General features: G+C 40.4%; 5 protein-coding genes and 1 pseudogene across 6 annotated transcripts in view; 1 reads left to right on the top strand and 5 right to left on the bottom strand.

Annotated features, from left to right (window-relative positions):
• Nucleotides 1–4,358, bottom strand: part of LOC149110863 (uncharacterized) — a 38,469-nt gene extending 34,111 nt beyond the window's left edge. Inside the window, exon 1 of the mRNA XM_089291122.1 lies at nt 295–4,358. Coding sequence (XP_089147248.1) covers nt 995–2,104 — 1,110 coding nt within the window. The 5' untranslated portion in view covers nt 2,105–4,358 and the 3' untranslated portion in view covers nt 295–994. The remainder of the gene's footprint in view (nt 1–294) is intronic.
• LOC110050907 (D-glutamate cyclase, mitochondrial-like) overlaps nt 1–24,945 on the top strand; it is a 59,753-nt gene that overhangs the window by 2,291 nt on the left and 32,517 nt on the right. The gene's annotated exons all lie outside the window — the stretch shown is intronic.
• LOC110050929 (uncharacterized) lies at nt 4,794–7,693 on the bottom strand. The gene has a single exon (XM_089291117.1). It carries the CDS (start codon nt 7,599–7,601, stop codon nt 6,111–6,113), a length of 1,491 nt encoding a protein of 496 aa, XP_089147243.1. The 5' UTR covers nt 7,602–7,693; the 3' UTR covers nt 4,794–6,110.
• Nucleotides 9,497–14,147, bottom strand: LOC149110862 (uncharacterized; annotated as a pseudogene).
• LOC149110861 (uncharacterized) lies at nt 14,327–16,661 on the bottom strand. Its single transcript, XM_089291119.1, has one exon. It carries the CDS (start codon nt 16,231–16,233, stop codon nt 14,797–14,799), a length of 1,437 nt encoding a protein of 478 aa, XP_089147245.1. The 5' UTR covers nt 16,234–16,661; the 3' UTR covers nt 14,327–14,796.
• On the bottom strand, nt 19,816–24,735 carry LOC110050943 (uncharacterized). Its single transcript, XM_089291113.1, has 2 exons — nt 24,473–24,735; nt 19,816–23,617 (listed from the first exon to the last, which is right to left on the bottom strand). Exon 2 carries the CDS (start codon nt 23,531–23,533, stop codon nt 21,857–21,859), a length of 1,677 nt encoding a protein of 558 aa, XP_089147239.1. The 5' UTR covers nt 23,534–23,617; nt 24,473–24,735; the 3' UTR covers nt 19,816–21,856.

Here is a 24,945-nt window from a genome sequence, read left to right as displayed (position 1 = left end):
TATCTTAGTAAGCTACTATTTTCAGGCTTTTTTTAATTTAAAGGTGATTTTTACGCGGGCAAAATAACTCAAAATACCGTGACTGAGCTCCTTTGGATGTAGGCTTGTATAGATTGTGCTTGGCAGCTCTTTGGGAACTTCTGGCGCTGTAGCAACGTTTTGTGGAACAAACATACTCAAGCAATCTTTTTACGACCAAAGCATACAACTGTAATTTTAAAAAATTTTGATTTTTTTTAAAATTTACTTCCACACTAACAGACCAGAAAAAAAAAAAAAAAAAAAAAAAAAAACTACTTACGATACAATGCTTACATTCCCTACATCACTAATAGTTACACGAACAATCCTACACATAATTACGTTTCATTCCTTACTTTACAGTACTTACACCGCAGTTACAGTACAACATTTATCTACTACTTACTTGGTTATACTTACACCACTTACATTCCGGTACTTTTCCTCTCCCCCTATTGTATATGATATTATTTAGGCAAGATCAACCCCTTTTATAGTTTCTACAATACCGTCTTCGATTTCTAGGTTACTTTAAAAAACAACAACAACAAAGAAAAAAGGCTAATAATTTCAGATTACTTATATTTCTACCAAAAGATAATGCTATTTATTACAATTGTTTTTTGTTGTTGTTTGTTTTTTTTTTTTATATAGAAATATATAAATATATAAATAAATGATAACTTACTCTAACGATCGACGGTAACCTCATTTGAACAAAAAGAAAAACAACCAAACGATAAAAACTAAGGAATCATGTTTGTCTTGGTTTGTTAGATATGAACAGACATGAGTGGTTCCTAATCCCTCACAAACACAACTGAACTAAAGTTGTACTTTACCAGTGGGTATTCCACCTAACTAAGCCACTGAGGTGCCATTTTTGAGCTTCAGCTCAACTATGCGAACACTCAGTAGAAGATTACCGAAAGCAGCTGAAGAAAACAACTAAATTCACGCATTGAAGCGGCAACTACTTTTCATTTTCAGAACTGGCATCATTGTCAGAGTTTGAGCTCTCGTCATTATCTGCCGTCGTGTGAATATTTTCTTCCAAAAATTGATCGAGGAAGTTAATTCGCTCTTGTAACGTGGCCAATTCCGTTTCAAACTCATTGATAGTAGCAATCTTTAACGCATCCTCGGCTGTGTCTTTAGCCCTTTGGTAGAAACCTTGGCGATAGTATTGATCCGAGCGCGTCTTAAGAAGATGCATGCGTGATCCTAAAGGTAGGCCTTCGCCCAATACGTGCTCCACAAAGTCCAGGTGGCTTTTGGCATCTCTCATATCGTTAGGTGTAATATGTTTCTGTCGAGCTCTTGCTGCAGTTGACGTACAGTCAAGGAGTACGTTTGCAGCCCCAAGATTACAGTACGTTAGCTTCTTGATCTGAACTCTCAATCGAGGATCGTTCTTGCTGAAATCAATTGCTCGCTCGAAGTAACGCCTCGCATTTTGTCCTGCGTGTTTTCGTGCCTGCGCATGCCTCGCGTCATCCGGAATCGTACTCATGATAGCCAACCACACCAAGCCATAGTTGTAGTATAGCTCGGCCCAGTCCTCTGGTGAATTGTGGTGTTGCAACAAATCTTCACTGTGTTCCAGACATTTTAGCAAGGCTTGAATCTTCTTATCTTTGTTATACCTGTGAGTGTAATTTTCCGCCAGTAGAAAACTCGCTCTCGCAATTAAAATGGCTGGATTTCTCAACTGGCAATAGCTGCCGAGTTCTATAACTGAGGTTAAAAAGAGCTTGCTTTTCTTGAATTCTTTGTGGTACATGAACGATACCGCTTGCTCGATTACCAGAGACAGTTCCATGTCAGCGTTTTCTCTTTCTCGACAAAGCCGTGAGTACATAGCGAACAAATTCTCGTTCTTGCTAAGTTTCCCATTGCTTTGGAGAACTTCAAGTTTTTTTAACACTTGCTCACATTTTGCGTCACGTACACGCTGTTGCGTTGCTCTTTGTAATCCCACGTTAGTGCTTTTCACATCTTCGATGCATTTAAGGTATGAATTCACCAAACGCTTATGTTGTTCAAACTTTCCATTGTCCTGTAAAACCTCCAGTTGTTCCATGATTCGCTCACACTGCGGTCCGTTAAGATATCCTTGTTTCCCGATCAAAGGCAACGATAGTTCGGCATCCAAAGCTCGAGATTCACCTCTCAGATTTTGTTCCTGTAGAGTCCACTCTTCGCGTTCCTGGGTGTCTTTGCCATCGATCTTTGCTAATATTTCGTTCGTTCCGCAATAATTCCATCCAGAAGCTTTGTTCCACTCGTAGTTTGAACCTTCCCGCTGTCAATAGAATTGGTTTGGATTTGCTCTCCCTGGCAGCAGCGATCACAAAAACTCTGATGCTGTATTGTGGTTGAATTTCCAACCACAATTGTATCACGGCCCTTGACAGTTAACGTCAGCGTGTTGTTAAACATGTTCCAGTTTGCTTCGGCAATGGGCGTGGAATTAGAATCTCTAGCCCGAATCTTAATCTGTGCAGTGGCGCATCGAAGACTCGATAGACAACCTGGATGTTGAATTTGGTTCAGTTCCACGTTTGACGCAGGCTCCTGCAGGTTCAAGTTTAACTTATTTGAATCGTTGCTAGATAACTCTAATGACATGGAGGAGCATGCGATAGTGTTTTGTTCTTCAGTGTAAAATATCCTTGGAAAACCTTTAATATCCTTGAAACTCTGAACTCGGTAAGCTTGATGACAGTCAGGTTCCGAGCAGTTGTGTTATACACGGGTCTCGTTATGTGTCATGTCGTTTCAATTAAGAGTTTCCATTGGTTCTATATCCAGCTGAAGTCCAAACAAATCTCTATTTCTGTAGTGAAGAGTAAGATAATGAAACCCCAAAATAAGTCTTGTTAACAGGTTATGTTTGTGTCGCAATTTTCTTTTAGCTTTTATATACTCAGGTAGCGAAAATGACCAAAAGCGGTTCATGTCATGGACTTTTACCCCGTCAAATAAATTCAACATCAATCAGGGGCACCCAACGAGCGTTTTCTCTCTAATGCTGTTAGATGCTGTTTTAGGCTATCTGGAGTACTTTTAAAGCTCTGTAGGTTAATTTTAGGTTGCACTAAAAAATTTTTATCTGTTCGGATATTCTAGGGGAACTTGAGTATTCTCGAATTTATTAGGGCTTTTTTGTCCATTTCCCGAAAACCTTAGGTCTTATCGCCTTTCCGAAAATGATAGCTGACCTTTTTTCGGTACTCAAAACGACATTTTCAACAGTCCGAAAACAACAGACATTAAATTTCTCATGTCACGAAAGTTCGAGGTGCCAATTCTCTCAAGAAAATCAGAGGGGATTAAAGGCCTTTCGAACAGATAATTTACCGAAACGATCCGTTGGGTGCCCCTGATCAATCTCCCAAGTTCTGCAACAGATCATTCCATGCTGCAGTGTTCCATAGATCATTACTTTTGGTGAAAACGTATGACTTGGCAGAGATCAGATTCTTTATCGAAATTCAGTACTCTTTCTCGACTTAAAGTAACAATTGTTTTCCTCAAAAGGCAGTTTTTAGAAGAAATATTACAAAGAACATTCAAAGCACCTGGGAAACACGTGATTAGCGTGCTTTGTTTGGTTAAAGATTGAATGGGAAAGTCCCTGAATACTAATGAACAAGTCAAGTCAAAATGTTTTGGTACAGCAAGACAATATCCCCTTGCTGATCATATTCTTTTTTTTTAACCCCACCCTTGCTTCTTGGTCGGTATTGAGGCGAAGAAAAGTTATTCTACGCTTGGTAGAAATAAACGAAAAAATGAAGTTTAGTTCAGTCAGTAAGGAGAGCTTCTCGAAAGACATTCTGACTTCTCCACATTCATTGGACACTCTCACCATTTATCCATCTACACCTCAGGTACCAAGCACACCATAACTGTCTATAATCCTACCTTGTTAGACTCCCAAGATCTTGCACGAAATATTACCATTCTGGGGATACGATCTGGTTTCTACTTCAAGAGATCGACTTGCATCGATATGTAAGTCAATAGGACCTTACACGTTTTCCACTGATGAAGGCACAAGTATTTTGTTTTCGTTTTATGAAAAAAGTAAATCTGCGACAGTATCATAAAGTTAGCACGTAACTGAGAACAAAAACGAAAGTAACGCCAATAACTTCGTAGTCAAAACACTTGTGACAAAAATATTGATTCTTTTCTGTCATGATACTTTCCTGCGTGTTCTGTTTGCATAGAGATTTGCATATTTAAAATTTTAGACCGACCCGATACCCAGTCGGGATTGACTTTGAGGAAAGGGAAAGTCCCTGAATTAATAATGAATAATATGCAATAACTGTATTTCCAAGTAGGATTTCTTGGAATTATAATGAAATCGTCAACATGACAAAAAACACATTACCTGATCCACACGTGTTTTATTCGATATTTTATTGGTGTTTTATTACCACTTGAGAAAGGATGCCTTTTTTAACTGACAGCTGAGGTCTGAGGTCTGCAAGACCTACTGATCGCCGAAACTTTGACTAGTAGCTTACATCACAGAATCCCATCCCGACCCTCTTTCAAGTAAAGAGGTGATTGAATTTTGTTTCAAAGGAAAGATTGACTTGTAGTTCTACTTTTTCAATAGCAATGTCGACTTATCTGCTATCGTTCAAGAATACCGGAAACGTTCAGAATATGTAATGCCTGCCGCAATCTGACCTAATAAGGAACAGACTTACCTGCCTCAAGACAACACCATTAAAACAACAATACATACACTATTGTCAGCTTCAATCCAACATTTCAATATCCTGTATTCGCAGCAACAATTACTTTTTAACAAACAAAGTTTACAATCTTAGCAATCTGTTATCAAGACCTCGTTTACTTTCTAAAGAACAACACAGTCAAACGAATAACAGTACATAGATTATTGGCATTTCGTTTCAGGTGGCGAAGGTTATGTTGCAAATGCCAAGACTCAACAGACCGTTCTACGCAAACTTCACAAGTTTATTTTAAGATCACAAGGTTCGTTTTCCTCTCTCGCTCTGACTGTGTACTTGTACTAAAAGGACTCAACACACGGCACTCCTTAAAACTTAGGGAAACCTAATTTGATTGGCTTACAACCTTTTCTAAACAGTTTCTTTGATCACGGAATAGTACCTGACACGCAAACTTACATGTTTTGTCGATAAGATGAAACGCGTTTACAATCTGGTGCTAATTAACTGGTAATCATCGACTGAACTAATTGAGACTGTCAGGCACGTGCTTCCGATTTCTATTATTCCTACAAGATTCCCTAAATCACGCAACTTAAAAATAGGATAAACTGTTACACAATTAAATTGGAACTTTCATGACAGGTTACACGCTACTAAACACTACGCATAAAATACCCCTAAAGGTTATCTAGTTCAGGACATAAATTATTGGCCACTTCATTTCGTTTCAGATCACCAGAAGGTGGCGAAGGTTTAAACAGATTTAAACGTATACAATTTAAGGGTAGCAGAGGTAGCGGACTTGAAAAACAAAGTCCATTATTTTATTATTCGCATCAGAGATCCAACGGCAAATCTGCCAATTTTCAAATGATAAAGTGATGTACACTGTCAGTGGATTTGCTGCAAAATTAACATGAAATGATCGAGTGACATAGATGAATTCACACCCATAACAATACTTCTGAATGCCAATAAATTTGGCATTCAGAGGCAAAAGGGAAAACGTTTTGCAAGGCTTTAAGTTAGCACCCCATCTGTGACTTCATGTTTCTTGCTGAACACACTCGCCAAAAATGTTCTTGGTTACACAGAAAGACCACGTAACGAGTGGACAATTTCTCGTAAGTGCAGTTGCTGCTGTTATGAAAATCTGTATATTCTGTTGGAAAAAGTCTAAAGTATTCAATACAATGCATTGTTTCCTTCCCAGTAAACGCAAAATTCGAATAACATGGAATTATTGTTTCTTGATCTATTAGTGCGTCACATGTTCGGCTGCGGCGAAGTTTTCTCAAGGCAGCTTAGTGACGTAGATTGAGTGACCTCAAGCATAATGTTTAAACTGTTAAGGCCTGGCTTTTTTTTTTATTCCTTTTCCGTTTCACTGCCGCTTGTTTCACAGCTGGCGTTGTTACCAGAGGTTTCAGCATCACTGTCATCGACCAGGATAATTCTTTCTTTGTACGCCATGTCTTCGCACAACTGATGGAGAAAATCGATTCGCTCTTGAAGGGAGTCTAGCTCTGTGTTAAATCCATGACGACTTGCAACTCTCAGTGCATCTTGGGCAGTTTCTTTGGCCAGTTGATACAATCCTTGACGATAGTATTGGTCAGAACGCGTCTTGAGAATCTGCACGCGGGTACCTCGAGGAATGTTGCTGCCAAGTTGGCGCTCCAGAATATCCAAGTGTTTTATAGCATCTTCGATATCTTGTGGGGGAATGACTTTTTTTCGAATACGAGCCACCGTCGAGGTGCAATCAAGTAATAGCGCTGCCACTCGTAGGTGACCATATATCTGTTGTTTAATCTGCACTCTCAATCTGGGATCTTTCTTGCAGCGTTCAATTGTCTTTTCGAAGTAACATCTCGCCTTTCTTCGTGCGTCATTTCGCGCTTGCGCATGTCGTTCGTCATCCGGGATCGTGCTCATGTACGCCAACCAAAGAGAGCCATAGTTGTAATACACCTCGGACCAGTCCTCGGGGGAATCGTGGTTTTGCAGTAAATGCTCGCTTTCCTCCAGACAGTGAAAAAGAGCGGATAGTTTCTTATGTTTTCTGTATCTGTTGTCTTGTACTAGTCGATAGCAGGCTCTTGCTAATAAAATGTTCGGATTTATTAGCTGAGAAACTGTATCACTGTTTATGACTGAGATGAAGAGGCGCTTGCTTTGTTTGAATTCTTTCTGGTAAGAAAATGCCACTCCTCGCTCAATTTTCAGGGCTAATTCCATGTCAGTATTTTCTTTGCAAGTGGAACCTTTTAGGTGTGTAGTAACCAATCGATCATGTTTTTCAAACTGTCCATTGTCTTGTAAATGTACAAGTTGCTCCATAATTTTTTCGCATGTCGATCCGTGAAGATAACCTTGTATTTTAATCAAAGGAATCACTGGCTCGACATCCACCACAATTTCACCCGACATAGCCAATTTGCTGTTCTGTGTGTCTTGAAAAGGTTTCAGTTGGTGTTTTACTTTCGCTTTCTGTTGTTTACTTGAATCTTCTTCGACCTTTGGACCGCTGTCGGGAAGAGGTTCTTCTTGCCAGGAATGTTTGCGTCCAGGATTGTGCTTATTGTCCAGATGATAATTACAGTCAAGTTGTGCGGTGTTTGACTGGCCAACTAAAACGGCATTCCAGTTCTTGACAATTACGTTCAACGTCTTCTTTGGTGTGTCAAAGTTTGCTTCGGCGGTAAACGAATTTGAATTGTCTGGAGTAAGCCTCCGTGATGTGTTTTCGGGATCACCAGAAAAGTGATGTCCGCCAGGCATAGGTTGCTGTAACGGTACCTCTGTGCTGTGGACTGAGGAATACTCCATTGCTTTCTGTTTGTAAAGGTTCGTCATCGTTGTTCATGTGAAGATAATGCCTCTTTAATGTTTTCGTGGTCGCCGTCGTGACTCAATAAGCCACTTTCGATATATTAAAATTCAGCTTGATAGTGAGGTCGAAAGGACACGAAAAAAGGAAATGAATAAACATGGTCATTCAATTCCCTTTATTTGTGTCCTCTAAGCCTCACTGTCAAGCTGAATTTTAATATATCGAAAGTGGTCTATTTCGTTTGGTTCTATTTTAGACGTCTGTGTAATTGTTTTGAATTAATGCCAAAGTATTTTTGGCATGCATTTCGACGGAGAAAACCTTTCACAGGTCTTAAAACGGGAGTTCGAAATATTCTTCACTGTACGCAGACAACGTTGAAATCCTTCCTCAGTAATGCAAAACGTCGACATTTCCGGCTTAGTGAAAACTTACAATCTGAGGAAATAAAATATTCATGCATGGTATCCTCTGCATGTATGCTAATTGAGATCTTTCGAAAGTTTGAGAGGGGAGTTCCCTTTCTTAAAGGCGTGTCATCTTGACAAATTTATTAGTTTCACTTGTCCATCCACTTTCGGTTTCGTTCAGTGATACTGATAGAAAGTGGAAGTTTTCATGTTTAGTTGACGGCTTATTTGCATTATGTTTGATATCGTCAGGTTTACATACACCCAACATTTTCAAAACTCCAAAAATTTTTTAAATTTACGAGGCTGTAATGTTTACGTTTGTGGACGGATTTGATAGAGTAAATTCTGTTCCAGAAAACTCAGCCGTGTTGGCGCTTAACGCCAGCGTTATACTGGCCTCTAGTCGGGTTTAATGGAAATGGCTTTATAAAAGCTGCCGGACAAGGCAGCAAGTGTCAGGGATACTCGCACAGTCAGACGCAACACACGATCGCATGACGCTTACTTGGATCACGTGCAATGATTTAAACAGATCCATTTGCGCTGCAACTGTGCAGTGAAGTTAGCTAGAAATAAGGTCAAATAAGAATACTCTGCACCAATCATGTTTACCTGAACTTGTCTCATAGCTGGACGAAGAATATTATCAACAATCAGTCAAATCCTATAACAGTGAAACCCCGCCTTACGGCCATCTGTTAATACTGTCAGATTTTTTTTACGATAACTGCAGAAATTCTGGCGCGCTCAGTGGCTTATTTTCATCGTCAATATGCGGACAGACACATGAATTTATGCAATGCGTCAACGAGCGAGAGCGGACAATACGCCAATTCCGATATATTAAAATTCTAACTTGGATCCGAGGCTTACGGGAATAAAACAAAAGAAATTAATTATTCATCCCTCACCCTCGATGCGATTTCTTTTGTTTTATTCCCCTAAGCCTTAAAGTATTAGGAAAAGTGCTTATGTAGATGCTTGTTTGTTCAGTACAGATAATCGGTCGCCTAGATAGCCAAAGTAAGTTCCATATGTTTACCTTATTTTCAGGTCGCCATGTTAGTGTACCACGGAGGTACACCAACATGGCGGCTCCATACTGGGCTCTGTAAATTTGTGCAAAATATTTCGACGAATATCTGAAGTTTGGGAAAACATACAGTCTTAAAACTTGGAGAAGTGTCTTCCTTATCAGTCTCCTATAACATGACAATTTCTTGACTTATCCACTGAATGGTTTTCCAATAATGTTTTTTATTGCGTCGGGATTCGTGTCAGTGCAAGGCAAGAGTACCCTGTCTCAAACTAAACTGCCTAAAAATTATACCCTTTACAGCGGCACATACCCGTACAGCTGATGTATGAAGTCCCTCCCCCCCGGGACGATATCTCATAAGTGTCCTGCTGTTTTGAAAATCTAATCTGTATTTTCTGTTGGAAAAAGACTAAAGAATATGAAAAATGTCGTGAAAATCAATAAAAAATGATTGACGATGAAAACGTTGCTTGTTTCTCGATTTTATTTGTCGGTTAATCAACAATACAAGTTGAAAGTTTCATTAGGAACAAATATTTTCTATGTCGGTAAACAGACCCGTAAGCTGACGCTGATAGATTGAGATGTTCTCTCCTCTAAGCAATTTCTAAATGCCTCATGGTTTTGTTTTTGTTTATTTCCAAAAAAATTATCTAGTCTATCAAACGACTGTCTCAGCGGCTTGGCAGTTATTTGTACATTAAAGATTGCCTTAGAGATAATTATGCAGTATATTAGTGCTTTGCTGAAAGCAAAAAACGTTGAAGACTAGGAGAGGTTATCCCCCATATAGACCTCATTCTCAAGGAAATCCCTCTATTTTTACACATGGTATCCACGGTCGGGTTGTTCGGAAGTCGTTCAACACTAGGCCAGGATTTAAAGTTAACCGAAGTATTAATTTTTCTTGTATAAAAGGGTTTTTCACTGCTTATGTATTCAAACTCAAGACTAAATGACAAACGAAAAAATAGAAAATAAACAAAACAAAACCAACAACCAAACAAAAAAAACCCCGAAAACCTCACCGAAAATGTACAAAACTAAAATTAAAGTTCTCGCTAGTCCTGGGTTATTTTAATCGGGCTTTGAACAACCCGGCCCAGTGCTCCTGGAGATAATGCAGAAACGGCTCTCCACGAGAGTGAATTTCGCGTCACATGGTGGGCTATTTCCAGAACCTCAGGACTGAGATTTCTGAAGCCAGGGGTGATCTAAAAATTACTTAAAAGTGATTAACTTGGGAATAAGGTTTATATGGGGAATTAACTCTCTTATTATTCATCATCTCTTCCTGCATAAAAGTCACTAAATCGATTTTATAGTTATTCTTTGGTCTCGTTATGTAATGCTGCCTTTCCAGTAAACGCTAAATTCGAATGGTATGGAATTATTGTTTCTTGATCTAGTAGTTTTTTTTAAAATTTATTTCAAGTACAACAGTTTTAACACACTACGAGTGGGTCACATGTTCGGTTGCGAAGTTGCGAAGTTTCCTCAGTACAGTTAAGTGCCGTCGATTGAATAATCTTAAGCATAATGTTTATGTCTGACTTTTTATTCCCTTTCCGTTTCACTGCCGCTTGTTTCACAGCTGGCGTTGTTACCAGATGTTTCAGCATCACTGTCATCGACCAGGATAATTCTTTCTTTGTACGCACAAGTGGTGGAGAAAATCGATTCGCTCTTGAAGCGAATCTAGCTCTGTGTTAAATCCATGGCGACTTGCAATTCTCAATGCATCCTCGGCAGTTTCTTTGGCTAGTTGATACAATCCTTGACGATAGTATTGGTCAGAACGCGTCTTGAGAATCTGCACGCGAGTACCTGGAGGAATGTTGCTGCCTAGCTGGCGCTCCAGAATATCCAAGTGTTTTATAGCATCTTCGATATCTTGTGGAGGAATGACTTGTTTTCGAATACGAGCCACCGTCGAGGAGCAATCAAGTCATAGCGCTGCCACTCGTAGGTGACCATATATCTGTAGTTTGATCTGCACTCTCAATCTGGGATCTTTCTTGCAGCATTCAATTGTCTTTTCGAAGTAACATCTCGCCTTTCTTCGTGCGTCATTTCGCGCTTGCGCATGTCGTTCGTCATCCGGGATCGTGCTCATGTACGCCAACCAAAGAGAGCCATAGTTATAATACAGCTCGGACCAGTCTCCTGGGGATTGGTGGTTTTGCAGTAAATACTCGCTTTTTTCCAGAAAGTGAAAAAGAACGGATAGTTTCATATTGTTTCTATACCTGTAGTCTTGTACTAGTCGATAGCAGGCTCTTGCTAATAAAATATTCGGATTTATTAGCTGAGAAACTGTATCAGTGTTTATGACTGAGATGAAGAGGCGCTTGCTTTGTTTGAATTCTTTCTGGTAAGAAAATGCCACTCCACGCTCAATTTTCAGGGCTAATTCCATGTCAGTATTTTCTCTGCAAGTGGAACCTTTCAGGTGTGTACTAACCAATCGATCATGTTTTTCAAACTGTCCATTGTCTTGTAAATGTACAAGTTGCTCCATGATTTTTTCGCATGGCGATCCGTGAAGATAACCTTGTGTTTTGATCAAAGGAATCACTGGCTCGACATCCACCACAATTTCATCCGACAATTTGCTGTTCTGTGTGTCTTAAAAAGGTTTCAGTTGGTGTTGTACTTTTGCTTTCTGTTGTTTACTCGAATCTTCTTCGACCTTTGGACCGCTGTCGGGAAGAGGTTCTTCTTGCCAGGAATGTTTGAGCTCAGGATTGTGCTTATTGTCCAGATGATAATTACAGTCAAGTTGTGCGGTGTTTGACTGGCCAACTAAAACGGCATTCCAGTTCTTGACAATTACGTTCAACGTCTTCGTTGGTGTGTCAAAGTTTGCTTCGGCGGTAAACGGATTTGAATCGTCTGGAGTAAGCCGCCGTGATGTGTTTTCGAGATCACCAGAAAAGTGATGTCCGCCAGGCATAGGTTGCTGTAACGGTACCTCTGTGCTGTGGACCGAGGAAAACTGCGTTGCTCTCTGTTTGTAAAGGTTCGTCATCGTTGTTCATGCGAAGATAATGCCACCATTATGTTTGCGTGGTCACCCCTGCGTCGTGATTCAGTCAGTGTTGTTGTTGTCTTTTTTTCTATTTTAGACGTCTATGTAATTGAATTTATGCCAAAGTATTTTTGGCATGTATTTTGTCGGAGAAAACTTTTCAGCACTCTTAAAGCAAGAGTTCGAAATATTCTTCGCTGTGTGCAGAGCACGTTGTAAAACAGCAATAGGGACTTTAAGCAGCGGGAACGCGGACGGCGACGGGGACGCCGAAACTTGTGAGAAGGCTGGGGAGAGAACGCCGTTGTGGCGGGAATTCACAAACATTAAGCAGTACCGTCGGAAACCGCGGTTTCCGCACTGAAAGCTTATTGACATTATCGATATTCGTCCTCTGTTTATCAGGATGAACTAGGATCACTTTATTGAAAGAAGTTCGCAATCAACTCTTGATAATCCACGATGAAGATGTGTTAAACGATCACGAACTTCTACTCTTGTACGATTTAAACCGGTCGAATGATCTCGACCAACCTTATGATTCCTTTCCTGATTTTAACTTCGATGGTTTGAAGATGACGAATGCCGGTCTGAATTTCGCTTCCACAAACGCAACTTGCCCCTTCTCGCTGAGTTGTACAATGAAGTAAACGAACTTGTTATCAGCAGATGTTTAATCAGACTGGCGCGACAAAACAGTGTGCTGACTGATAAAGATCTAAGTAAACCACTGATCTTACGACTGAAAATGGAAACAGCTACGCAAGTTTTAATGGTGTCTACCCTTTTAAATGTGTTAGAATTTCACCATCATGAGCCATTTGACATTTGAGTACTTCTCGAAAGGAAAAATTTCGATTGAAATTCATGTAAGTTGTCTTTCTTTACATTAGCTTTCAAAAAGATATTTCACGGAACTCACATGTTCGCCGACTGGCTTGAGTTCGCTTCAGATTTCCCGACGTTTCTTTAAAATGAAATATCTCACATAACAAGAGAAAACAAGCATTAAAGTTCCTCGAAATTAGTAACACGGGTTATTTAGCGTTGACACAGCAGAGGAAACGAAAGCGAAAACTCACGTTTTCAGACAACGCGAAATGAGCTTCACTCACGTCGGGCCCGATCGCAGAACGTCAACTTGTTTCCCGCCAGTCATGCGCAGTGAACCTTTTGGCTTTTCCCTGATCTTATGGCGTTCCCGTCGCCGTCCGCGTTGTCTTTGCTTAAAGTGCCTAATATCTTCCTTCCTCAGTGACGCAAAACTTCGAAATTTCTTATTGAGAACTTACAACCTGAGGATATAAAATATTCGTGTTCCATGTGTTCGTGTATGCAAATTGATCTTTCGAAAGTTTGAGAGGGTAAGTCCCTTTCTTAAAAGCGCGCCAACTTGGCGTCTTTTCACTTTCACTTCGCTATCCACTTCCGCTTTCCTTCAGTGATACTGATAAAAAGTAGAAGTGGTCATGTTTAGTTGACGGGTTATTTGCATTATATTTGATATCGTCATGTTTACAGCCTTGTTATGCAGTATTGACGTATACACCCAAAATTTTCAAAAATCCAAAATCTGAGACATGAATGTTGACGGTTGTGGACGGATTTGATAGAGTAAACTCTGTTCCAGAAAACTCAGCCGTGTTGGTGCATAACTCCACCGTTTAGCCGTAGCATGAAGCGAGTACCCCATGTAACACTCTTGCTAATTATGCTTACAAGAGGCCCCGCGGGACATCTGATATTTTCGCGCGCGCGTGAGGTCAATATGTTAGTAAGACTAGTAGTTTAAATTCTGTGGCAACAGTCAAACTAACATCTTTCGAATTATATTAGAGCTAGTCATCGTCGCTGTTCTTATAATTTCCTTTTCGCGATCATCGTCCACCAGAGGTCAATCATTCATTTCGGGAAAAAGCTGTAAGTTTGTGTTTTTCGGGGTTTGTCCGTTCAGCCGTCTAATGTTGTAAATAATTGTTTATTTTTGTTCTATTTTCAGTCAAACTCGTTGTCGTGAATAAACTTTAACGTTTGTTCCCTTTTTAAACGATGTTTGGAGACCGATCGAGATTGGCTTCGCGATATGGCGGTAACACCCCATACTGACCTCTAGTGAGGTTCATTGGAAATGGGGCGACTTTTCCAAAGATGCTGGAGAGGCAAGAAGTGCCAGTGATATGCCCACACTCATTGTTGTAGGCGACTTTCGTTTTCGTCAGACGCGCAACTTGATCGCATGATGCTTGGTTTGATCACGTGGACTGATTTGACAAGATCTGAATTTTAATAGCTGGAAATGTGGTGAAATAAGAAGACTCTGCTAGCCCTCAATCATGTTCACCGGAAGTTCATTGACGCACGTCTATTTTGATGTCTGGACCGAGTAGAATTAAAGTGGCAATGAAATTACTATCTTACAAATAACCGTAAAGGTAGGCAAGTAGTAACAAACACCGAGGAAAAGCTGCTAAATCCAAATTTATCTTGACTTGATTCTGTTCGGAACTTAATTTTTCATCAGATAATACAGAACTTCAAAATTAACAACAGAACCGCAAAATTGAAAACCCTTGCACTTATTTTCGTCTTATACAGACGCCTATTTATAGTATCCCAGTATCTGAACGAATAATATCGTTACATTTTGTGTCTATGAATTTACGCTAGCGTTGCTAGGAGGGTTATATTTTCGGTGATTTCGATCCAAAGCTACAGTGGGCGGATCACCACGCGAATCAACGGTTTTCTGACGGATTCTCGTCAGTTTCGATGCAGCTTGCTTCATATCTGGAATCACTGCCAGATTTTGAGGTATCACCATCAACAAGCAGCTTAATTCTCTCTTTGCACACTGTGTCATCGCACAATTGATCAAGAAAATCTATTCGCTGCTGAAGCGATTCTAGTTCGGTGTTGAATCCCTGGCGGCTTGCCATTTGCAATGCATCCATGGCAGTTTCTCTTGCCACTTGATACATTTCCGGTCCTTGACGATAGCATAAGTCAGAACGCTTTTTTAGAATTTGCACGCGTGTACCTGGAGGAATGTCACCAAGTTGTTGCTCTATAATATCAAGGTGTTTTGTCGCGTCCTTGATATCTTGTGATGGAATTACCTTTATTCGAGTTCTAGCGACAGTTGAGGAACAATCAAGTAAGAGAGCTGCAAGACCAAGGTGGCAATATGTTAGCCTCTTGAGTTGAACCCTTGGGCGGGGATCTTTCTTGCAGATGGCAATCGCCCGTTCAAAGAAAGTTCTTGCTGTTTCTCGTATTTCCGTTCGCGCCTTAGAATTTCTCTTGTCGTCTGGGATTATGCTCATGCGACCCAAATAGACCATACCTAAAGTGAAGTACATTTCTGCCAAGTCCTCAGGAGAGTCGTGATTTTGTAGTAAAACCTCGCTTCTTTGTAGAAATTCCATAATGGCTGGAACCTTTTTGGTCTTCCTAGCCCTAGAATTATAGTTGGCTGCAAGTAAAAAAGAGGCCCTTGCAATTAAAATGTTCGGATTTCTTAGCTTGCAATGTTCGGCGAGTTCTATGGCTGAAGTAAAGTAGCGCTTGCTTTTGGCAAGTTGTTTGTGGTACATGAATGATACTCCTTGTTCAATTATTAGAGCCAGTTCCATGTCAGCGTACCCTTTTTTCGTAGAAAGTCTCGAGCACAGAGAGAACAGTTGCTCATCTTTTTTCAGCCGATCAAACGCTTTGAGGGCTTGGTTGCAATGTTCTCCATTTGGAATTTGCTGTTTATTTACTTCCATGTCTTTGTTGCCTTTTTCCACGCATGGTTGAAGGAAGAAATTAACCATACGTTGATGGTCCTGAAACTTTCCACTGTCCTGTAAAAGCTCAAGGTTTTTGAGGATTTCCTCACATTGCGGTCCGTTAAGGAAACCTTGCTTTCTTATGACAGATAGTGATGGCGCAACATCCAGTAATATTTCACCAGATGAATTGCTCGATTTGTGCCGACTTTCCTCTTTCGAAACAGCTGGTCTACTGAAACAATGTAGGGTGCTGTCTGCTTCTACTTCCATTGGTTGTATTTGTTCAACCTGGCCGACTAAAACGGCATTGCAGTTCTTGAGAATTACATTCAACGTCCTTGTTTTCATGTCAAGGCTTGTCTCAGCGATGACCGAGGTTGAATCGTCTGGAGTAAACATGAATGACGCGGCCTTGAGATTGCTGCAAGATTAATTTCCGACTGGCGTGCTTTGCTTTAAAGGTACCTCAGTGCCGCTAACTGAAGAAAACTCCATTTCAGTCTGTTTGTAAACGTTTGTCATCGCTGTTCATGCGAAGAAATGCCTCTTTTTTGTCTGCGTGGTTGCCACTTCGTGACTCAATCAGTTTAGCATTAGCCGATTTAAGACGTCAGTGTTGCAGTTGTTTTGAATTAATTCCAAAGTACATTTTGCGTCTACCTCGTCGGCGAAAACCTTTCACGACTTTATAAACAGGAGTTCGAATTGTTCGTCGCTCTACACAGAATACGTTGAAAAATAGAAATGTCTTTTTTCTTCAGTAACGCAGAACTTCGATATTTACGCCGTGAAAACTTGCACTCTAAGTAAATAAAATATTCATGCTTCATACCTGTGTGTATGTAAATTGAGCTCTTTCGAAAGTTTGATAGGGAAAGTCCCTTTTCCAAAAGCGCGTCAATATGACGGATCTATTATTTCCACTTCTCTATCGACTTTCTCTCTCCTTTATTAACACTGATGAATAGTGGAAGTAAAAGTATTTTTTTGCATTCATTGCTTTCTTTTTAAATACATCAGACTCCGGAGCTTCAAAACTAAGCAGCTGAGCTTCAGAAATTAAGAACTATATAATGGAAAATTCTAAGCCCATTTTGCTTTATGCACGCACGCTTTTATACCCTTTCTAGCTGTTATTTCACTTGCTGTGTTGGAATGGAATGTTTGTCAAATGTAACGTTACCGTGGATCCCTCAGCTTATTCGCCAAATCTCCCCGCTAGATAACAACCGACGAAATCACAAACACAAAAATACTATCGTTAACAACTGCGCCCCCGCACTCCCCCCCCCCCCGCCCACAAAAAAGGAGCGATCCTTTACTACATCTTCCATGTATAATTCCTGCAGTATGTGTCAAAGTACCTATTGTTGCCGAGAAGTCACCGCGTGAGGTTTGAGTACAAAGTTTAAGGTACACGAAGTTCTACTGTGCATGCGCGAGGTCATGCACAATTTCACAACGTCACATCATCTTTTTTTCAGAAATATAAACAAAGTTCAAACAGAACATCACTAAGTCTACAACGTTCTTCTGTTAACTACAAAATCGTCCCAGGGATCTCTGAGTTTTTTCACTTTTAGCCGATGGCAATATCTACACAATATCAATAGGACTCTGTGGTGGGCTTCGAATCCTCTGACTTCTTCTGACGGGTTGATCAGCTTACGGAACATCAGGCTGCGAAGGAGCCTCGTGCTCTTCGATCCCAGCACCAGTGTATGATGAAACGGGCTACACTCATTACTGGCTGGTTCCTATGCTGGGCTTGAGACTGGAGATGTCTCCTCCATGGTTGGCTGAAGGTGAATACGATTCCTACGCGACAGCGTCCCATCTAAGGTTGCCACAATGTATGAACCAGGAGCCTGGTGCTGCTTGAAAACTACTGCGGGTGTCCATTGACGATCCTGCTGTGTTCGCATTGTTGAGTGGAAAAAGACCAGCTGGCATGGTTCTAGTACTCTTTCTGGCGTCGTTAATCTTAATGTTTGTGAAAGGTTTTGATAGGGTACATCCGTTCCAGAGGACTAAGTGGTGTTGGTCCTTAATTTCTGTGTTTAGCGAGATCATGAAACACTGACGTACCTTTACTCATTCTAACCTCTATTCAGCCTCACTGGAACTTGCCTCGCAGCTGGCGTCGCTGCCAGAAGTTGACAAATTATCATCAACAACCAGCCTAATCCTACTCTCGAAAAAACTGTCTAGGAATTTTTTTCGCTCTTGCAGTGCGTCTAAAAAGTAAAATCCGCTGTTACAATTCGCTATCCTGTATGCCTCCTCTCCTGTTTCTTTGGCTAGGTGAAACTTTTCTTGGCCATAAAACTCGTCACAGCGTGTTTGCAAAAGCTCTACTCGTGTACCTAATGACATCTCATTTCCGAGTTCACGCTCCACGAAATTCAGATGCTGCTTCGCTTCTTCAATTCGTTCCGGCGGGAGAACGTTTTGCTGATGCAACACAGCAGTGGAGCAGGTATCGAGAAGCAGCTGTGCAACTTTGAGATGACAGTATCGTTGTAATTTGGTTTGAATTCGCTCACGGGGATCCTTTTTACAGCATGTAATTGCCAGCTCGAAATTATGTTTGGTATCATCTTGAACAGCTCTGCGCACCTGTGCGTGCCTTCGTTCAGGTGTGGGCATTGTGCTCATGCGAGCCAGGCCAAGGTTTCTGCTGGTGTAATTTAGTTCTGCCCAGTCTTGTGGTGAGTCAACATTCTGAAGTAATAATTGACTTTTTTTCAGGCATTCTCGCATGGACTGGATTTTTGTTTCTTTCCTGAACCTGTCGAGGTAATTGTCTACGATCAAGTAGTGAGCTCTTGCCATCAACAGATTTTCATTTCTAAGTCGATGCTGAGCTGTTTTGTTGATAATAGAGTTAAAAAGTTTTCTGCCTTTTTTGAATTCCCTGTGGTAAGAAAATGCAACTCCTCGCTCTAATACTAGAGCCAATTCCATGTCGAAATTTTGTTTTTCTCTGCAGAGTTTCAAATTTGCAATCGCTAAGGTTTCATGCTCTTTGAATTTCCCATTGTCCTGCAAGTTTACTAGTTTTTCAATGATCTCTTCGCATTGCTTGCCGTTGAGATATCCCTGTTTCGTAATCATTGGATGTGGGCGATCTACATCTGAAACCTGATGAGTCTTGATCATTATGGATATGTCACTTTCCACACGCACGTTGTATTTTTTGGGAATTTCAGGTTTATCTTTGCAAACTATCTCGTGCTTCGTTGTAGATGTTCCTTCGGACCCCGGAATACGATTCTTTGACCCGGAAGGATCGTCGTTGGCACTGGGATCCCGGTAGTTATGGAGAGCACAGCTTTGTATGTGCGGGACACCGACTGGCTGACCAATGATTATACGACATTGCAATCTTGGACCGTTAATGTTATTGAGTTTGTATGATGTTCTACATCAGCCGTGGTTATTTGGGGAAGTGAATTCATGCATGATTCTTGAAAGAGGTTGGAGGGACAACTGACGGAGTAAGACTGCTGAGCTTGGCCTTTCTCAGTTTCCTCCTCCGCGCTGGTTGTTTCGTCCATCTGCAAATTGGTCAGGACCGATGAGCTGTGGCAGTGTTCGTGGACTTTAGCCCTAGAGGAAAGGGGAAAATAATTATGCACTTGAAAGTACTGCTAAACAGATAATTATCCCTTGCACGCAGAGATTGATCTCATTTCGATAGTCTTTGTTATTTCATTTGCATACTTACACCTACAACAAGACATACAGAGACTGAAGACGTCGACTCTTACCTTGCTTTCTATTTCTTAATGAGGAACCAAATGCGGTGACTAAACGCTACAAAAATGAATATGGCTGGAGTGTAAAGTATAAAACGGGCAAGATCTCATGTGATTTACATGCGTAGGCGGCCAACCCATAAGTCATAATTATTTTGTCATTTCGCGGACGGGAATTTTTTTCTTTTTTTCTTAACTGATATACAAGTCTGTAGATTAATTACTTTCTTGAATTTGGCTTGTTTTATTGGCCCCACCAAACAAGTGAGTTATATTAAACTTTTAATTTTTCAAGAGTTCCCCTGTGTGATAAGTTCTTACGATAGTAGATAGCTGATAATTTAAAATGCCGGCGCCGTCGGGCAAATGTGTTTCCTGGTGAGTTGTAAAGACGGTGTGTGTAATGACCACTTTTAATCGGTATTATCGGTCTGGTTGGTCATCAACAACATAACATGGAACTTCCGAGATATTTCAGTCTCCGAGAACATCGGATGCCTGCTTATTTTAATATATTATTAACATTCGTCTTGAAATGACCTCAACGATTGTTTAAAATACTTGTACATCAAGCTGCTGTATCTACCTTGTCGACAAAAAAGTCTTTCAGAACTCAGTTGTCTAACATGTGTTAAGAATTCTTTTCCGCTGGAAGCAGAGTTAATAGGAGAAATAGCGATGTCTTTTTCCCTCGGCGAAGCAGAATATCTATATAGCTATACCCGTGCATTGAATATTCGTGATGCATCGTACGCTGAACAAAACTGTTCTGGATCGACGTTTTACAGCAAAAAATTGTAATAACCATAGTGACACAAATAATTTTTGATTGTCTTAAACTTTACTAAATTCCACACATTGAAACTTATTTTTATGTGGGTCACGCAAGAAAGGCTTGCGTTACACCTTGTCCAAATTTGGCACCTGAGTCACAAAAGTATTCAAAATTACGTGATTTCTGAGAAAAATGAGTCACATTTGGTGTGTTGTTTTGCGAAGAAACTCTTTACGTGCCGGTGGATTTTTTTGTCACAGTTTTGACAAGGAAGCATGAGAAAGGCTTACAACTTATTTACCCAATGAAATGCAATATGATCTTAGAACTCTGAAGTCTTTAAACTTTTCTTGGCACTCGATCGGTCTCGCGCCTGTTTTGAAGACGTACAAGCCACAATTAGACAATTACACAACATTCTGCTGTGTTAAGGCGTTGTCAGTCAAGAATATCAAGCATTGCTATTTGTGCTTTTAGTAAAGTTTACGGACCTGTTTCTGGGCCCATCTACCAGTAACTTGCCATTTTCTCGGATTTTCCTGCGTAACAGCTTGAAATAACTTCGTGTGGTTTGCATTGTGGCCGTTCAGTAATAACATCACAACGTGAATCTTTGACTCTCTAAACCTCTGATGTATCAAAGGATTATAGCGCTGTTTAAATGGATTATCGCTCCTTCCTCATGCCATCTCGTCGAATTCATGAAAATATCCACAAACACGCAACGATGTTCTTCGCACAACAACGCTGGTCTAATACTATGATGTCGATGTAAACCATAACTATTTTTATCTTAGAAATTGCGCAATTTTCCGTGCTTTTGTGATTCAGTCCGCAAATTTAGATACGCTTTAACGCAAGCCTTCCTTGCGTGATCTATATGACAATGATTGCCCATGTATGGAATTTAATAAGGTTTTAGACAATCACAAAATTATTTGCATCGCTTTTCTTGTTTTCATTTTTTGTTGTCAAACGTCGATCCAGAACAGTCTGTCTAGCGTACTATTTGTAAGTAAAATAACTGTAAAAAACAAACCAGTGTACATAGGTTTCGAAAACCTTGAAAGGGAAATTCCCTTTTCCATAATTCAGTTATCCAACCAATTTGAATTCCGCTGTCCGTCATTGACACGTTTGAAGGGTGGACTGAGTAGAGATAAAGTAGTACGGAACTCACTGTACTCCTAGGTGCATTAAAAATAGCTGTAAAGGAACCCAAGTAGCGAGGAAAAGCTGCCAAAACACTGTTATGAGACCTGTTACTTTTGGAACTTCATTGTTCCTAAGATAACACAGAACTTCAAAATTAACAACATAACCGCAGAAATGAAGTTCATTGTTCTTACCATACATATGCTTATTTATGATATTCCTGTATCTGAATCATTGTTTCATTAAGGACTACCGAAGAGTGGAAAATATCGTTACATTTTGTGTCTGTGATCTTATATCAGGTTAGTAGGACGTTCACATTTTCGGGACCTCACTGGGATTGATTTTGATGGCTCGTGGGTAAGTTCTGATTCTCATCAGTTTCGCTGCAGCTTGCTTGAAATCTGGAGTCACTGCCAGAAGTTGAACTATCACCATCAACAAGCAGCGTAATTCTTTCTCTACACACTGTGTCTTCACACAACTGGTTGAGAAAATCGATTTGCTCTTGAAGCGAGTCCAGTTCAGTGTTGAATCCATGGCTGCGTGCCATTTGGAATGCATCCTGGGCAGTTTCTTTTGCCAGTTGATACATTTCAGGTCCTTGGCGATAGTATTGGTCTGAACGCCTTTTTAGAATCTGCACGCGTGTACCTCGAGGAATGGTTTCACCAAGTTTGTATTCTACAATATCAAGGTGTCTTTTCGCGTCCTTGATATCTTGTGATGGAATTACCTTTATTCGAGTTCTGGCGACAGTTGAGGAACAATCAAGTAAGAGGGCTGCAAGACTAAGGTGGCAATATGTCAGCCTTTTGTGTTGAACCCTTGAGCGTGGGTCTTTTAAGCAGATTGCAATCGCCCACTCATAGTAAGTTTTTGCTTTTTCTTGGATTTCCTTCCGCGCCTTAGCATTCCTGTCGTCATCCGGGACCATGCTCATGTAATTCAACCAGATGAAGCCTAAAGTGTAGTACATTTCGGCCCAGTCCTCGGGCGAATCGTGATTTTGTAGTAAAACCTCGCTTCGTCTCAGACATTCCAAAAAGGTTGAAAAGTTTCTGGGCTTCCTACAACTACAGTTGGCTGCAAGTAAAAAATAGGCTCTCGCCATTAAAATGTTCGGATTTCTTAGCTGGCAATGCTCTGCGAGTTCTATGACTGAAGTGAAGTAGAGTTTACTTTTGCTGAGTTGTTTGTTGTACATAAATGATACTCCTTGTTCAATTATTAGGGCTAATGGCATGTCAGCGTAGTCTTGTTTTGTGCAAAGTCTGGAGTACAGAGACAACAGTTGCTCATCTTCTTTCAGCCTTCCCTTTTCCTGAAAAAGTTGAAACTTTTTGAGTACCGGGTTGCAATGTTCTCCAATTGGAATTTGTTTTTCATTGGCTGTTACTTCCATGTCTTTATTGCCTTTTTCTACGCATCGTTCAAGACAGAAATTAAAGAGGCGCTTGTGGTGCTCAAACTTTCCATTGTCCTGTAAAAGTTCCAGGTTTCTGAGGATTTCCTCACATTGCAGTCCGTTAAGGAAACCTTGCTTTTTTATCACAGGTAGTGATGACTCAACATCCAGTAAAATTTCACCGGAGGAGGTGTTTGGTTTGTGCTGACTTTCCTCCACAGAAACACCTGATCTACTGAAACACTGCACTATACTGCTCTCTTCTACTTCCATTGGTCGTATTTGTTCAACGTGGCAATCTGCTCGCCTCGGATTGGCTTCTTCTTGACTTTTTCGAAGCAAGTGACAATCGGAATGATGTACAGTGCTAGATTGGCCAAAAACAACAAAGTTGCAGTTGCCAAGGCTCAAGTCCATTGTTTTAGTATTCGTGTCGATTCTTGCTTGTGCAATTGTTGAGTTGAGGTCATTCTCAGGAATACTGAATGATATCTGGTCAAAAACAGCAGATTGGTGACTTGTTGCTCCAGTCTCGTTGGGAACTGAATCTGTCGCAGTTGCTGAGTGTGGAGTTGTGGGTTGTTTGTGTTTGGTTGTCATATTCGGACAGTTTCTCTTTGTGTCACGTCGCGAAAAAGCTTTCTGAATCTGTTTCTCTTGCCCAGAATGTAAAATGAAACGGCTCTTAAAGAAGAAATAAACAATAGAGAATAAGTCTGTTGAAATGAAAATTCACCTTCAAGCCAAGTGTTTATTTTACCCCCACCCCCACCCTACAACAACAGAGGCGAGTATTTTGTCTCCTGAAAAGTTTGGAATTAATGTAATGTTTGCTTTCGAAGATAAATTATTTCTTTTTTGCTATCACCTTGGATATTTCTTGCATTGAACATGTTTCCCATCAGGTTTGCTGAAAAGTCCTTTACGGAACGCGCTTGATCATGTCATGTCGCTGGTAATGACTGAAATTTCATGGAAGCGCCTCACTGTTGTTTAATACAATCACAATTTACAGGATGTCCTTTATAAAGCTACAAAATCACTCTTCCTCTAAATGTATTACTGCAACAAACAAGGGTTTTTTCTTAAAGAGCGAATAAACGACACAAGGTAAAGCAGTATTATAAAAATAAAACTCGACACACATGATAGCCTGCTTTGTTTGGATGATTTGCCACGTTGCTAACTTGAAATGGAAATTTCCAGAATACTAATTAACAACTTAAGTCACAATGTTTTTTTCACATCAAGGCAATATCACCCTGTTCACGAATTTCTTTCTCCTCACCCGCTTCCCTCTTGACGGTATACTTGTCTTGACATTGTTGGGTGCGGTAAACTGATATTAATCTCGGTATATAGTAATACGAGAATGATATTTTTGTCAGTCAGTAGATAAGCCTCTCGGAAACAACATTCCGGGTTCTCTAAGCAGAAGTCGAATTTTTGCCCTGCTGCACAGTCGCCGGACGCTCTTACAATCTGTTCATGTACCATCTATATATACTTCACGTACCAGAAGAATATTACCAATCTTACCTTGTCAGATTTCTAAGATCTTCCAAGCGATACTGGTCGTATTGTTGTTCGATTCATGATATGGGGTACGATCGACGACGTTTTCCATTTTAGATCGACTTGCATGAACATGTAAGTCCCTAAGATTTCACATTTACGTTCTCCATAGATTAATATAAGCCCCTTCCGTGGGTGCTACGTTGGCGAGAGCAATTTATAGTTAAGTAAGAGCATGAACGAGAGCGACCTCCCGAACTTCGCCGTGAAAACACTTATGAAGTTGGTATTGATTACTGTCTGTCACATCCCGAGGGTGAATGTTATGCTTGGTTCAATGATTTGATTGTTTGCCAGTCATGATAGACTTTGGTCAGAGGGAAAGGCCCTGAATTTATAATGCATCACATATTTAAATTTTTTATTCTTAATATTCGTCCTACGTATATTTTATTTCAAGTATTTACCAAAAAGTAGTGACGTGTTTGGAATTTTTC

Source organism: Orbicella faveolata, unplaced genomic scaffold (assembly GCF_042242905.1).
Source record: "Orbicella faveolata isolate gen_17 unplaced genomic scaffold, um_ofav_v1 contig_24, whole genome shotgun sequence".
Classification (NCBI taxonomy): domain Eukaryota; kingdom Metazoa; phylum Cnidaria; class Anthozoa; order Scleractinia; family Merulinidae; genus Orbicella; species Orbicella faveolata.
The sequence above is the reverse complement of the archived record's forward strand: the minus strand, read 5'-3'. Positions and strand labels throughout refer to the sequence as shown.